The sequence below is a fragment of the Colossoma macropomum genome, unplaced genomic scaffold (assembly GCF_904425465.1).
Source record: "Colossoma macropomum unplaced genomic scaffold, Colossoma_macropomum, whole genome shotgun sequence".
Lineage (NCBI taxonomy): Eukaryota > Metazoa > Chordata > Actinopteri > Characiformes > Serrasalmidae > Colossoma > Colossoma macropomum.
Window position 1 is genome coordinate 3,329,115 of NW_023496051.1, and position 15,484 is coordinate 3,344,598.

Consider the following 15,484-nt stretch of genomic DNA (forward strand, 5'->3'; position numbering starts at 1 on the left):
TCCAGATGCAACAGTTTTATCAAGGAGGAGATGTGTACCAGTTTTATCACAGATGTTCCCTTGAGAAACTAATCCAATCCAAATAGGATTTTAGACTGCAAAACAGAGTTGCTGTGGATTTCAACAAAAGGGCCCTTCATGTTCGACTACACAAACCAAAAATGATTTATTATTGCACCCTAAATGTTGCTTATGAGCTCAGATTAGATTATCAGTGTAGAAAAACAGCACCACACACTTGTATGTACATGCACATGTAACTGTAGCTGAGCGCAGGTGGTATTTTTGCAGAGGTATAACAACGGTCATACTCGACTGCCGCCTAGGTTTATTTGTCCATCTTTCCTCCGACTTTATAAAGCCAGATAGTTGTGTGTGTGTGTGTCTCACAGTGGGTGGGCTGGTTTGAAGACACTCTTAGTGCCGAGGGTCTGAAGCTTGCCTGATGGCTTTGCCAAATAAACAGCAGAATTGGCGAGACGGTGTGTGCTACCTCAGGCAAGTCAACAGAATAATGCTCGTACTGGTGCCTGTGCCTTTGGCAAACCCTGAAGGAAAATAAGAGGCATATCCACAAGCTCCTCATCGTCGTACCACAGCGCAGTGTCAGTTACAGTACTCTGACGTGACTGCAGACGTCAACAAGAGTTTCTCCACGCTAATGGTTTGGTTTAGAGGCCTCTCTGACCGCAGCTGGAACAATCATAACTCTGGTCTTATAAAAGGATGAGTATTACAAGATGACTGTATATTTTAAAGGGTAACTGTTTTCCCTGAACACATCATGTGTGCTCTTAGGAGGGCAACACAATATGGGGAAAGTATTATATTGTGATTATATTGTTACATATTGGGGAACCTTTGCTGTGATTTGATTAACCTTTTAAAATCCCAGGCTTATTACATACTAAGGCCTATTATTCAGCAACTACAGGGACTTCAGTGGTTGAGCTATTCGTAGATTATAGAAGTGTGTATTGAAACTCTATTTAAACTCTGTTTATGGGGTGAAAGCTCGTCCTGCATTATTTTGGCCAAAAACCTATATGTTTGTTGGATTACTTGATTACCTCAATTCATCAAAGCACCCACAGGAACTCATATGGAACATCTGAGATCAGTCAGAATGCTCACAACTAGAGTTGCACAGATACCATACTGGCACAATCTGTAACATCAGTATTTCATGGAAGGGCAGTAGTAGTGGGTGATATACATAACACAACATACACACAGTGAAAAACACACTAATAGGAGCTTCTTACCTCAATGGCTGAGTCAGTAATCACTCATCTGCTGCTGTGCGGTCAGTTACAGCCTGAGTCAATGTTAGCCCAGGTTGTTATTGAGGGAGTGAATGTTAGGGAAACACATGCAAAACAGCATTAAGCACCAATTTTTCTGAGCTAGAGAAGCAGCTGCATGCTTACATGTGCAGACCACAGTTCATCAATGTATTGTTGAGTTCTATTTTAACTATTTTGCACAATAAAATTATTTACATTTAATTCTTGTGTTAAATATGTTTTTTCTTACTGTCAGTGCACGAGCTTAGTCATAAGCATCTGTAATTGTTGGATTTTATATATATATATATATATATAGTATTGGTACTTGATATCGGACGATACTCAAAGATCAGGTATCAGTATCGGAAAGGAAAAAGTGGTTTTGGTGCATCTCTACTCCCAAACAAAAAACAAAAGGCTAATGTAGTGAAATAGATTAACAAATGATATATTGTACTGTCTTAACTTTAGAGTGTTGCAAAAGTGTATTGAAATTTCAGCAGTTTTGATGATGTTCTCCTTTTTGCAGGACAGTGTTGGAGTGACGATGCGGCTACGGGCCCTAGTGTGGCGACTCCTCCTGCTCCCCCTCTTGGTGCTTCCTTGGACACTCTGCAGTGCCTGTCCAAAAGACTGCACATGCAATAATCCACAGTCCATCTTCTGCATCCAGCGACGCTCTTCCTCTATGCCCCTCAATCTCCCTGCCTCCACAAAAGCCCTGTATGTGTTCCAGAATGGTATCACCTCCCTGCAACATCAGAGCTTCCTCGGTCTGGCCGAATTGCAGATGCTAGACCTCAGCCAGAACCATCTCACGGAGATTCCAGATGGAGTTTTCGGGTCGCTTGCTTCCCTGCACAACCTAGACCTATCTTCAAACTTCATTACCCACCTCTCCAAGGACAGCTTTGCTGGACTGGTAAACTTAGAGAGGTTGTACCTCCACAGCAACCGCATCCAGAGCATCCACCCGGCTGCATTTAAGAATCTAGAGCACCTGCTGGAACTGAAGCTGCAGGAGAATAAGATAAGCATACTGCCTGCTCTCCATCTACCCAAATTGCTCCTTTTGGACATTAGCTACAACAGCATCCCCGCTCTTGGACCAGCGGACCTCCAGGCACCACACTTGGAGTCGCTGAAGATGGCTGGACTGGGACTGACCACCTTGGATGAAGGATTAATGAGAAGTTTAGGGAACCTGCACGATCTGGATGTGTCTAACAACAAGCTGACAGGGATGCTACCTGCTCTAAGATCAGTGAAAGGGTTGATCCACCTTAACCTGACTTCTAACTCTCTAGGTCTGCTAAGGCAAGAAGATTTCCAGAACTTGGTGGGATTGCAGGAACTGGACATAAGTAGTCTGAATCTACAAGGGTTCCCTGTAGGCTTTTTCCAGATGTTCCCCAGATTGCACCATCTCACAGCTGCTCAAAACCCCTTCAATTGTCTGTGTCCACTGGCCTGGTTTTCCAGTTGGCTGAAAGAAAGGAAAGTTGAGCTTGGTCGGAAGGACGAGACACGCTGCCACTTTCCTCCCTTAAATGCAGGCAGGAAGCTGGCTGAGCTGGAGAACAAGGACTTTGGCTGCCCCACCACCACCACTGAGCTGTCTGACGTACTTACCATCAGCAGCACACACAATCCTCCAGATCCCACAACTGCTTTGCGAACCACCCATGCCTTCCCTCCTCTTCCTCCCAGTGATAAGCCATCAGTTGAGACATACTACCATCTGTCTCCCAAGGCAACTGCCTCCCCCAGAAGTCACGAAGATCAGGTAGAACACATGTGCCCCCCAAACATCTGCTTGAATGGGGGCACATGTAGATTTGACCAGCAGGGTCAGGTGGACTGTCTGTGTCAACCAGGTAGATCTGGAACATACTGTGAGAACTGGGACGAACCCCAGCCTCCACTGTTGTCTCCAAGGAATGATGTGGTTCCTACGGCTTCTATGGTAGACAACATCAGCTCCCATCATGTAACCAGCACCTCCATCACACTGGACCTGCACCGTTACATTGAATCACGGCCACACATCCGTGGGATTCGCTTGGTTTACCGGAACCTGTCTGGACCAGACCGCAGACCCCTACAGCTCAACGTGCCTCCTACCTACCCAGAGTATACGCTGAGAGGGCTACAGCCCAACTGCACGTACTCTGTATGTGCCAGTCCACTGGGTGAGCCTGCAGAACATACCAAGAGCTCCTGCATGGAGGCTCGAACTGGCGGAAGGGAGCAGCCTATTATAGAAGATAAACCTTCTTCTACTCTTGTACCCATACTTGTAGCAGTGGCTGTAGTCATGGCAGTAGCCATAATTGCAGCAGTGGTGGTGGTTTCACGCAGGAGAAGGGCCAAAAGCCCCGCAGATATGGATCTAGATGAGCCAGCTCCTTTTGAGTTAGAAGGAGTCAAGACATGCTTGGAGAATGGGGCAACACCTAAAAAACACCCTGAGATCATGCCCTGCCCTCCAGTATCTCAAAACGGCATGGAGTATGAGATCCCGCTGATCCAAGAACAATTCACAGCCAACAACAACACAGATGGCAGGATACCCTCATACACTAAAATGCAAAAATGTGCTGCTCAGACCTCCAGCCCCTAGGGGCAATGTCCTCCGTTACCCCTGCAGGCAGGCAAAGTGTAGACACTGCACATTTTGGTGGGCAGATGAGCAGTTTGCATCATTGTTGGTCAAGTGTGATTGTTAAAACTGACTTGTAAGTATTTAAACCAAGTGCAATTGCCAACTTAAGGTATTCAACGTTGCTGAATCAAAAGTGCCTTTTTGCATGTTAAAAACGGCAAGCTTCGACTGCATAGCTCTCTAATGAAGCTAGAAGCGGCACATTACTAAGTGTTGCTGGACAGGAGAACACACTGTTTTCATGAAATCCATGCACCTAGTCATGCTGGTGCTGAGACAAAGAGGAAAGCAAGGCAAGGGTAGGCTGGGAATCTAAAAGACTTTTAACATACCTACCTTTTGACTGCAGGCTTGTCCAGAGCTGAGGTTAAAGATCAATGTGAATCTTTTGTCCTGTTTTGACATACAGAAAAAGACCAGTACTCATTGACTTTATGGAAAAATGGGATTGACTGATTTTTTCAAAAGGATGTACGAGGGCATCTCTTTTTCTCTAGGAAAACACGCGCTGATCTGTGACTGTCTCTGCTCCTCTGAGAAACTGTGCACTGATTTGAGTTTAGACTCTGTGACAGAGTCCTTCAAAAGGCCTAAAGAAGAGATCCTGGACAGGTTCTTCAGATATCTTTCCTTCAAGCTGCAGCTTTAAAATGCCTCCTTACCACTTAAGTCCTTTTATAGAGATTTGCTGTGAAATACAAAACTTACCATGAAGAGACTGTTTACCCTTTTGCATAGGTGGTGTTATGTATGTGAAGGTTTTCTTTTTTGAGCTGATATTTTATTTTTCTAAGGTTTTGTATCTTGAAACCGCTGATATTGTTACCAGTGCCATCATTGTTTCTCTTGCATTGTAATTGCATGACTAGCAAGCGTCTTCCATCCACCTAGAGAGGCTGGTTTGTAGTGCATCCTCTGACAAGTCATTAATTGCAGTGACAGTTACCATTGTCATTTTTCATAATGGCATTTAGCTTAATGCTATTACAACAGATATTGAAAGGAGCGCTGTTGAAGTTAACGTGGTAATACTGCGTTAACAATGTGTTAACCCTTTAATTGTGCTAATTTTTTTTTAACACCATTAGCACATTTTCCTAGTTTAATCCTTCGAACCATCCGTAGTAGTGCTAGCTGACGCCCAGCTGCTCGTGCACTGTTGTTATGACTCCACGACTTTATCTCTCGGATTCAAATACAGCTTTTAAATGGAATGTTCTGTTGCTAGTCCCCCTTGCTAAATGCTAATTCCAGCTAGTGCCATGGTGAATTTGTTTTTTCCCTTAGATAGATGAAGTCTGAAGTATCATTTACAAGCTGCTGAGGCTTCTGATATCAGTAATTCGGCAGTACCTGAGCTCGTGTGAGACCTATGAAGAAATCAACAAGCAGCAAACTAACAAAAGCAACAGCAAAGTGGAACACTCCAGTTTCCTCCACTGTAAGAAGAACAAGAGCTGGAACCATTGCTTGTGTGTATGTATATATATATTATATATATATTATATATATATATATATATATATATATATCTCATACTCATTGGTTGGAACGTGGAGCCACTGTTGCTCTCACTCGACGTCGGCGATCACTCATATAACTATAACAAAATGCATCTTTTTATAAAGAAAAAAATCTTTCTCTAGGGTCAAGTGTGGGCAAATAAGACAAATGCAATCAATCGCTACACAAAATAATGCAGCTAATCATGATGAATTATTTTACACCCATGATTGAAAATGTTTTACGTTTTATTTACATTTCAGTCCACTGTAACTTGGCCCATCATTGAATGTTCAAGGTCTCGTAGTGCTTTTTAATCATTAGTCAGTGGACTTTAAACCAGTCCTAACTGTTAAACTTTTCATTTTTCCCCAGTGCAGTTCTAGTTCAAAGGCATGGTTAATGTTTTAGTCTTAAAGGCTTCAACTACAAGTTGAGCACTTGAACTACAAATTAGAAGTGCTCCAGACATCTGACAGCAGTGTGACACATGACAACAGATACAGTACTCAACAGTACTGTGACGGTTAGTGCAAAATAATGAAGTGCGAATCTAAATTGCTAATCTCAAAAATGCTACTCAGACATGGTACAATAGCACAAATGCAAAAAAACTACAGAGGGAACTCTAAGTCTTTTGCCAAATTAAGGGTGGTGATAACCTCATACTGACCATGCTGTAGGCGGTCAGTCCCAAAAATGTGCAAACTGTGTGTGTGGGCTTTACTGCCATCAGACAGAAAAGGTTCAAAGCTATGTGTAGTTTGTGTTTATCCATAGTCTGTCTGGATCTGAGAATTGCAATCATGTTGTAACACTTAAGAAGGCAAAGCCGCTCCTTTATCTGCTGTTTGATCTGCAGTCCAAAAGAGCTCAACAACAGAAGTGGATTTGGTCTGTAAGTGAGATTCTGGGATGAATGCTGCGGTTATTGTACAGCAGGCTGGTTTTAAAGACCCTGTTTTTTTCAGCAACACTTGCCCATCGACCATGTAATTCAGGGCCTTTCACATTACAAGGCTTTTGCTGTGATTTCACTGTTATGAACTCCTAATGTTAGGATATTCTGGAGTTGATTGGGAGCTGGGGGAACATCATTGATTGTATTGCACTGGGTGGGCTTTTCGAATATCATAGCAAACCTTTTGGTTTGAAAGGTGCTGCGAATGCAGGAAACTTTTGTGTTTGGATAGAGAAAGTCATTCACTTTTAATTAAATATTTTATGGTTGAGATGGAAAGTCATTCAGAATGGCTTGAAGTGAAACAGTGCATTGGCGAGAAATTTGCTTACTCTGATTTCTTTCCAGTGGCGGTGATGGAAACCAGAGGTTGTGGTGTCTATAACCAAATACAGCCGTTTTATTAACAATCCAAAACACAAGTAAACTTAAAATATGTCTTTTGAGTTTTTACATCACTGCTGTCAGATCAAAATATTGTATCTCTAATGTAGTAACTTTACAGGAGAAAGAAAAAACATACTTTACTTTTGATATAAGTCAATGCAATCAGACATTTTTCCATGTAATTTTGGGTTGTTTCTTTTGGTCCATTCATCGTGATATTTACACACAATGTAAAGGGCAACAGGCATTTTCAAATTATGTCAAAAACTAAAAAATGACAAAAATGGAGATACAAGGTTTTGTTCCTAGAGCAGCGAAATGTAATGTTGATAATGGTAATGTAGTAGTCAATCTGAAAAAAAAATCTTTGGGGACTGTTTTGCCTTTCAATACCCTGCATATAACATCATGATTGTATGTAAAAATTGCATTTAGGCCAAAATCCTGTCTCAAACTGTCATAAAACAAAGTCTCAGGCATCAGGCTGTTTGTTCCTAACCATAGAATGTAACAACTTTCTGTGATGGAGCTTTTAGAGGCATTAAACTCTTTAGGCATTAAAGACATCTGGTTCCTATCAGCACCACTGTGAAAAATTCTGACTAAGCAAGTTTCTCTAAAATGGTGCACTTCACATCAAACCACTCGGAATGGCTTTGTTTACGTCACAATGATTTGATTATGCGGTTGTTTAGAAAAATCGGTGGAATTCCCCCTTCAAGGGCAAACTGACGAAAAGTCAAATCCCCCCAAATGCAGCTGATCAGCCGAAGCTTATTTGGTGTTGGACAAAATTCATGCCTCTGGATGGCTGTCCCTACGTTTTTTGGGGTTTTTTTTTGGCTATGCAAAGTACCTTTGTCCATTTATTGGTAAGAGTACGTCATACAGCATCAGAAAGCACATTTATTTCAGATTGCTTAACAACTTAGCACAGTTTGAGGAGAGTGTGTGAGGATTTAGGCATGCAGTTTGCATAATGCTAACTGGTGGCCATAAGCTCCCATTACTTTTTCGTAAAATTAGCTTTGTACCTCCAAATGAACAAAAAAGCAAGCTCCTGACAGCAAACATATCTTGGCTGATCAACTACATTTGAGGTAAGAAGAAAAAATTCTTTGATTTTTTTTTCCAAACTATCACTTTAATCTACTTAAAGAGGAATTCCTAATAATTTTTAAAAAGTTCTGTGTAATTCATTCAGCCAGATGTACACAGAGTCATTCAGAGTGGTTTGATGTGAAAAGGTTCATTGCAGAGAAACGTAAAAGCTCAGATTCCCTTACAGTGGTGGTGATGGGAACCAGGCGTCGTGATGTCTACAACACAAATATTGCCATTTTATTTACTGACCAAAAAAACAGTGACCTGACAAGTGAAAGGATTTAAAAATGTATGTTTTAGGCCACAAATTTGTGACCACTTTTATGTCATAACTTTCACTGAGATGGATTTTAGAAGCATTAAACTCTTTGGATGTCTGGTTTCTATAACGCCCACTGTAAAAACTCTATGTTTCTCTGGAAAGGCACATTAAATATGTTTAATCTGTTCAATCAGCAGCGTAGCTTCAGCATTGTAATTTGCCAGTCTGAAAAATGTTTTCAGTTCCAGCAATTATAGGTCAGTCCGCAACCTCCCGCTGCCCATAGCACTCTTCACCCATGAGTGTTACACAAGCACCGCCCAGTCGCACAGATGGGCCCGACACCCTGCACGTCCAAACAATCCAAACATTTAAACTGGAAAGAGGAGCCGCTTCACACAGTGTGAGGGGCCGAAAGTATCTGAAGCATTTGCAGACCCTCTTTCAAGTTCCCTGTTTACTTTGGGAAGTTTGTTATTTTTCTCCGTAATGTTTTGTGTGTACAGAACCAAGGCTTGTCTTTTTTTGTCTAATGTAAAAGCAGATACGTATGTGTTTTTAAAGAAACGTGATGTCTTTTAAGAAAATACAGTGAAAAAAAAACAGCACTTTTGTCTGCATTCTTTCTTGATGAAATCTCACTTTTATGCATTGTTTTAAAGCATTCTGATGTTTCACAGGTCTGAAGCTGTGAGGTAATAACATATCAGTCACATCCACAATTAGATGGTGCAGTAAAAGAGCTGATCAGATACATCTTCTGTCCTAATAAGGATGTTTACGTATCGCTTTTGTCGGAAGAAAACCTCGTATCTCCAAAATGGTAACTTTACAGGAGAAGGAAAAAACATACTTTACTTTTAATGTAAGTCAATGGAACCAGACTTTTTCCCCAAGTCATTTTGGGCCGTTTCTTTTGGTCCATTCCTCATGAAATTTACACACAATATGAAGGGCAACAGGCATTTTCAAATTATGTCAAAAACTGAAAAACGACAAAGAGATACAAGATCTTCTTCCGACAGCAGCGACATGCAGGAAAGACTTGAATGGCACTTTGATTGGCTACACATGATGAGTCCACAATGACCAGCTCTTTACCCAGTTAGTTTTCACATGAAAGTAGCCAAGCTCAATCTGTGTTGAATAGAACTACTGTTTTAACATCTGTAAATGCAACAAGTTTTTACTCCAAGCAATTTTACGCCATTTCTATTGGTCATCATGAAATTTTCACACAACGTCAGGTCAGTTGGCATTCTCAAATGATGTAAAATACACTGTATTGCCAAAAATATGTGAACACCCCTTCTAATTATTGAGTTCAGTTGTTTCAGCCACACCCATCGCTAACAGTTGTTTTAAGTCAAGCATGTCGCCATGCAGTCTCCATAAAACACAGGCAGTAGAAAGGACTGTAATGAAGAGCTTAATGACTTTAAATGTGGTACTGTCAAAAGATGCCTTTGCCATGAGTCAGTTTGTGAAATTTCCTCCCTGCTAGATCTGCCCTAGACAACTGTAAGTGCTACTATTATGAAACAGAAGCATCTAGGACCCGTGTGTCAAACACAAGGCCCGCGGGCCAAATAAGGCCCGCCATGCAATCCTATCCGGCCCGCAACAGTATTTTAATTTTCTATTAATATTAGCCCGTTTCACAATGTGTTGCACTGCACTCCCCAGCATGCACTGCAACATAATGTGCTCCAACTCTCCTAACCAAGCAAAACAATGGCCAGATCAGGTTATCGTACAACATTAATTAAAAATGAAATAAAACCTTTTTTTCTCTGGCCCACAGATTTGATGACATTTTTAATATGACCCTTCTACTGGTTGAGTTTAACACCCCAAATCTAGGAGCAACAGCAGATCAGCAATGAAGTGGTAGACCACACAAACTCACAAAGCAGGGCTGCTGAGTGCTGAAGCATGTACCATGCATTAAAAATCGCCTTTTCTTTTTGACATCACTCACTACACAGTTCCAAACTGCCTCTGGGAGCAACATCAGCACAAGAACTGTGCATCAGGATGGGTTTCAATGGCCGATAAACTGCACACAAGCCTAAGATGCCTATGTGCAATGCCAAGTGTCGGCTGGAATGGTGTAAAGCACTGTTCACCAACCCCGGTCTGGTCCTGTAGATCTACCTTTCTGCCACACCTGCTCCAGCTATTCTTCAGATGCTTAGATTTAGGTGTGGAGGAAGCAGCATGTTAGATGAAGGTTGGAACCGAACTCTGCATGAAAGTAGATCACCAGGAGGAGGGTTGGTGACCCTTGTGTGCACCCAGCCACTGGACTCTGGAGTAGAAACATTCTCTGGAGTGCTTGGAAAAAAATTAATTCCAAGCTAGGTTTTGCCATCCCACAATTCCTCATGAGATTTTGTTTGGCGAAGGAGTCGTCAAACCAAACAATGCTATTAGCGTTTTTAAATCAAAATTTCCACAAATTATATCAAAACTGAGTTCCTTCGTGAGATTTTGTTTGGTGTATCTTTGAGAATATACCAATAAATATTTACAGACAAAGGAGTAGTCAAACCAAACAATGCTAGCATGGCTAATAATGAATGAAATAGTTTTACTAGCTTTATTAGCATCTGTTTACTGGCAAATAATATATGAAACCTAATGTGCAACTAGCAAAGCTAACTTTCATTGACTGTTAGCCCTATTAGCATTGTTTGTTTGGACTCCTTTAACTTTCACCCAGTCACAGTATCAAAGGTTCTTCATCTAAGAAAGCGGAGGGTGAAATTAGTGCCAACCAAACAGCACAGCCTTGTTTAGTGATGGTGCCCAGATAGCAAGAGGATAGCAGGCTGCTGTTGGCTCACTAATGGCAAAGCTGGAGGCCCACTGGCTTTTTGCTTTTTCCGGGTGCCCCACCAGTGGTTAAGCAGAGTATTAGCCACTCACAGCCCAATTTACTTGTTTTCCCAGCATTTCTTTCTTTTATTAAGTCAGTATTACTTAAGTAATTAATTTTATCAGCAACATCATGAATAAAGCTGGTTATGCGGCTGTAACTATCAATTTTTAACAAAATTATTTTTTATTAGGCCTTGTCATCATTTTTTTTCCTCTCAGTTGTTTGTAACATTTGTTTTATTTTCCAAAATAAAAGGTTTTGCACATTTAAAATCTATTTGAGGAGATTAAAAACTAGTTAGAAGAGAACAGGACAATAATCTGGGTGGCCCGAGGGTGGACAAGCAGTGGCAAACAGCCAGTGGACCAATATATCTGTTTGCTATCTGGGTGCTTGCGTTTATCCATTATTAGCAGCATTAGGGGTTTTTGCTTTAAGGCTAATTACTGTTTTATTGCGTTGCACCAACTCTCCAACTCAGTCATCCCAAATCTTTCTCATGCTTTCCATCTCTGTTCTGTGTTTGTTGTCGAGTTTCAGTGTCCGTGGTAACAGAATAAACGGAATAAAGCTCGTCTCCAGTAAGAGGTCAGTTCTCAGGTATGTGGACCATGCAGTGATGACAGAGCACTACAAAAAGCCAGACACACACATGTTCACAGAACTGGGGCTTTCGGTGGTCCGCAGGATTTGTAGTGGTCATTAACAAGAGCACAGTTAAATGAATGGCTTACTGTAGTTAAGGCCACTCGTAGTTTTATAAATGTCTTTGTGTGGTGGGGCTAATGTACACTAGATAGTGAAACAAAGGCCCAGAGCTAAAATAGAGCTCAGAGATTTGTGCTCTGATGGTTTGGACCCTTTTTCCTGTCACTCAGGCCGATGTTTCACAAACAGCAACAACCAGTTAAATGAGAATTCATGTGTTTGGAAACATATTGGGAAAATGTTAAATAAAATCTCACAAAGGAATTCATAGAAAATGTGATAAAAAATGCTAATAAAGCTAGGAAAACTATCTATTATTCATTGTTAGCCATGCTAGCATTGTTTGGTTTGACTACTCCTTCGTCTGTAAGTATTTTTTTGTATATTCTCAAAGATATATTGGGAATACACCAAACAAAATCTCACGAAGGAACTAAGTTGTAGGAATTTTGATATAAAAATGCTAATAAAGTTAGCAAAACTGTCTTTCATTCATTGTTAGCCTTGCTAGCATTGTTTGTTTTGACTACTCCTTCGCCAAACAAAATCTCATGAAGGAACTTGGATTCTTGAAGAATTTGTAGGAAATGTAATTAAAAAAAGCTAATAAAGTTAGCAAAACTACCATCAGTATTAGCCATGCTAGCATTGTTTGGTTTGACTACTCCTTTGTCTGGAAATATTTATTGGTATATTTTCGAAGATATACTGGGAATACACCAAACAAAATCTCACAAAGGAACTCGGTTTTTATAAAATTTATAGGAATTTTGATTCAACAACTATCTTCTATTCATTGTTAGCCATGCTAGCACTGTTTGTTTTGACTACTTCTTCATCTGTACGTACATATTGGTATATTCTCAAAGATATACTGGGAATACGCCAAACAAAATCTCATGAAGGAACTCAGTTTTCATATAATTTGTAGGAATTATGATAACAAAATGCTAATAAAGCTAGCAAAACTATCTTTCATTCATTGTTAGCCATGCTAGCGTTGTTTGGTTTGATTATTCGTTCGCCTGTTAAAGAGATGGTAATTTTGTTGGATTTCATACGCATAAAGTTGGGTTTTGCCACCCCAGCTCTGTCCTTAATCATTGCTATCTTTTAATACAAGTAGTAAAACATTAATTTCTGTGAGTTTGCCACTGGGAGACTGTGTCGAGCATGTAGTTCTGTCTCCACAGCTGCTGTAACTGTATGATGTTATTCCGAAACATCTGAAAACACTTCCCAACAGGAGTATTCTTTAAGGGAGATGGTAAAATGATCATAGGGAATAGAGTTTACTTTTGGACAAGCTTGCACAAGGGAGTGATTCACAATGATGTCAAGGTTTTAATAGTGTACAGTTTAGATTCACTGGCTACAAAGTGGGTTTCCCAAAGCCACAGTGGGTTAACTGGCACCACCTTGGTTCTTTTCCTGGAATCAGAGGCCTGTAGATTTGTATAGCAAAGTTTTTAAAAATTTGCCAAACCATTTTAAAATCAAGTTTACAATTTGCCCCTTACTCTAAGTAAAGTTGATTAGCCAAGATATTTTTGGTGTTTGAAAATTGCTTCTTTAGCTTTGCTTTGAAGCCAAAAATGTACTTTTGTTCACTTTTATACATAGCAGTATGCCATACAGTGTCAGAAACAACATAAGTAGGTCTATTAGCTTCGTAGCACCAGTGCAAAACTGTAACATCCGTTCACTCTTTGTCCTGGTCTTTCTCTGTTTTTGCCTTTTTCTTGGTTTCCCAGTGCTGTGTTTTTGTACATCTGCCATGTGCTTTTGTTTTGTGACATGTACTTTTGTTGTCATGTTGGCTCCTCCCCTGTCCTGCCCTGTCTTCACCTGTTCTTTGTCTCCTAGCACCGCTCTCTCATTGGTCTCAGGTGTTTCCCGTTTTCTGTTAGTATTTAATACCCCTGTGTTTGCTCAGTCCCTTGGTCTTGCATTGTCTATATACCCTGTTGCTGTTTCTTGTTTAGTTCTGGTTTACTTTGTTTGGTCTTGTCATGGATTTATCTGTTCCACTCATCTCTGCCGCTGTATATTTGGACTCTGTTGGATCTCGCTTCAATAAAAGCAACTCGCACTTGCATCCTGCCTCAATGCCTCCTACGTTACAAAAACTAAAGAAGCAAACTTCAGACAACAAACACGTCTTGATTGTGTACATTTGAGTTAAGGAGAAAATTGTACACCAGTTTATTCCTTTAGGATCTTAGGAATTGCAATACACAAATAGGAACAAGCTTGCTTCTCAAAAAATAGACAGTGTTTAGAGTTCTGTGGAGGTGTGAAGGGTTTTGGAGTTGTAAAAGAGAGTAAGTGCTTGGCCTCAGGCCACTACCCCCCACCCGTGTCCCAGCTCAGAGCCTCAAAGCTCCATTGTAACCTGAAGGGCACATTTTTGAAATCAACATCCCGAACTCCTCTGAGCACAGCTGCTGGGTGAATGCCTGTGTAGGTGTGTAAGGGTGTATGTGTGTTCCTGGCCAAAGGCTTTGTGGAAAGGCTGTGAAGTTTATTGCAGGACCCTACAGTTTAATCTTTCACTCAGTAGCCTTCCTGTCTCACAAAATTGGACTTTTGGAACGAACATTTCAGCTCTTACCTTCATACGAGTCTGAATCAAGTCTCATGTCTCTAGGATGCGAGTCCAAAGCAAGTCTCAAGTCTCTGAGGTATGAGTTACGGTCGAGTCTCAGGCCTCAGGGATGCGACTCCTGAATCGAGTCTCTGAGAAGCCAATCAGAGTCCCATCTCGAGTCTTTGGGATGCAAGTCTGAGTCAAGTCTCTGGGGTACAAGTTTGAGTGGAGTCTCAAGCCTCTGGGATGTGACTTTGTCAAGCCTGAGTCAAGTCTCGAGTCTCTGAGGAGCAAGTCTTGAGTGTTTAGGATGCAAATCTGAGTCAGGTCTCTGAGATCTGAGACCGAGTCAACTCTCAAGTCTCTGGGGTGCAAGTCCGAGTCAAGTTTCAAGCCTCTGGGGTACAACTCTGAGTCGAGTCTTTGAGGTGGGAGTCCAAGTTGACTCTCAAGCCTCTGGGATGCGACTTTGAGTTGAGTCTTTGAGATGCTAGTCAAAGCCATGTCTTGAGTCTCTGCAATGTGAGCCTGAGTCAAGTCTCGAGTCTCTGAGGAGTGAGTTTCAAGTATTTAGGATGCAAATCTGAGTCAAGTCTCTGAGATCTGAGACCAAGTCGGGTTTCTGGGGTGCAAGTCCGAATCAAGTCTCAAGCCTCTGGGATACAATTCTGAGTCAAGTGTTTGAGGTGCGAGTCTAAGTCGCGTCTCAAGCCTCTGGGATGTGACTCCCAAGTCAAGTCTTTGAGGAGCGAATCTGAGTCGCATCTCAAGTCTTTGGGATGCAAATCCGAGTCAAATCTCTTAGGGATCAAGTCTTGAATTTTTGGGATGCAAATCCGTGTCGAGTCTCGAATTTCTGGGGTGCAAGTCCGAATCAAGTCTCAAGCCTCTGGGATACGACTCTAAGTAGAGTCTCTGAGGTGCGAGTCCAAGTCGCGTCTCAAGTCTGTACTAGAGCATGTTTTGTTTAGTCTTATTAGCTAAATAAGATAATAAGCTGTTAGCTAGTTATTAGCTGCAGTTACTGGATTGTTCAAAAGTAAACTCTACTAAAATCTGTCAGGTTCAATGTGGCTTTAAATAATGAGACCTTTGAAACTCTAACACTCAGTAAGTGCAGTGTTTAAAGGA

The 15,484-nt window shown here is 41.2% G+C and overlaps 1 protein-coding gene across 5 annotated transcripts in view; it reads left to right on the plus strand.

The window, feature by feature from the left end:
* vasna (vasorin a) overlaps window positions 1-8,779 on the plus strand; it is a 63,153-nt gene extending 54,374 nt beyond the window's left edge. For all 5 annotated transcript variants that reach the window (XM_036565081.1, XM_036565084.1, XM_036565080.1 and 2 more), the window contains one exon: window positions 1,819-8,779. In XM_036565081.1, the coding sequence (XP_036420974.1) occupies window positions 1,837-3,912 (2,076 nt within the window). In that variant the 5' untranslated portion in view covers window positions 1,819-1,836 and the 3' untranslated portion in view covers window positions 3,913-8,779. The remainder of the gene's footprint in view (window positions 1-1,818) is intronic.
* Window positions 8,780-15,484: the final 6,705 nt, after the last annotated feature.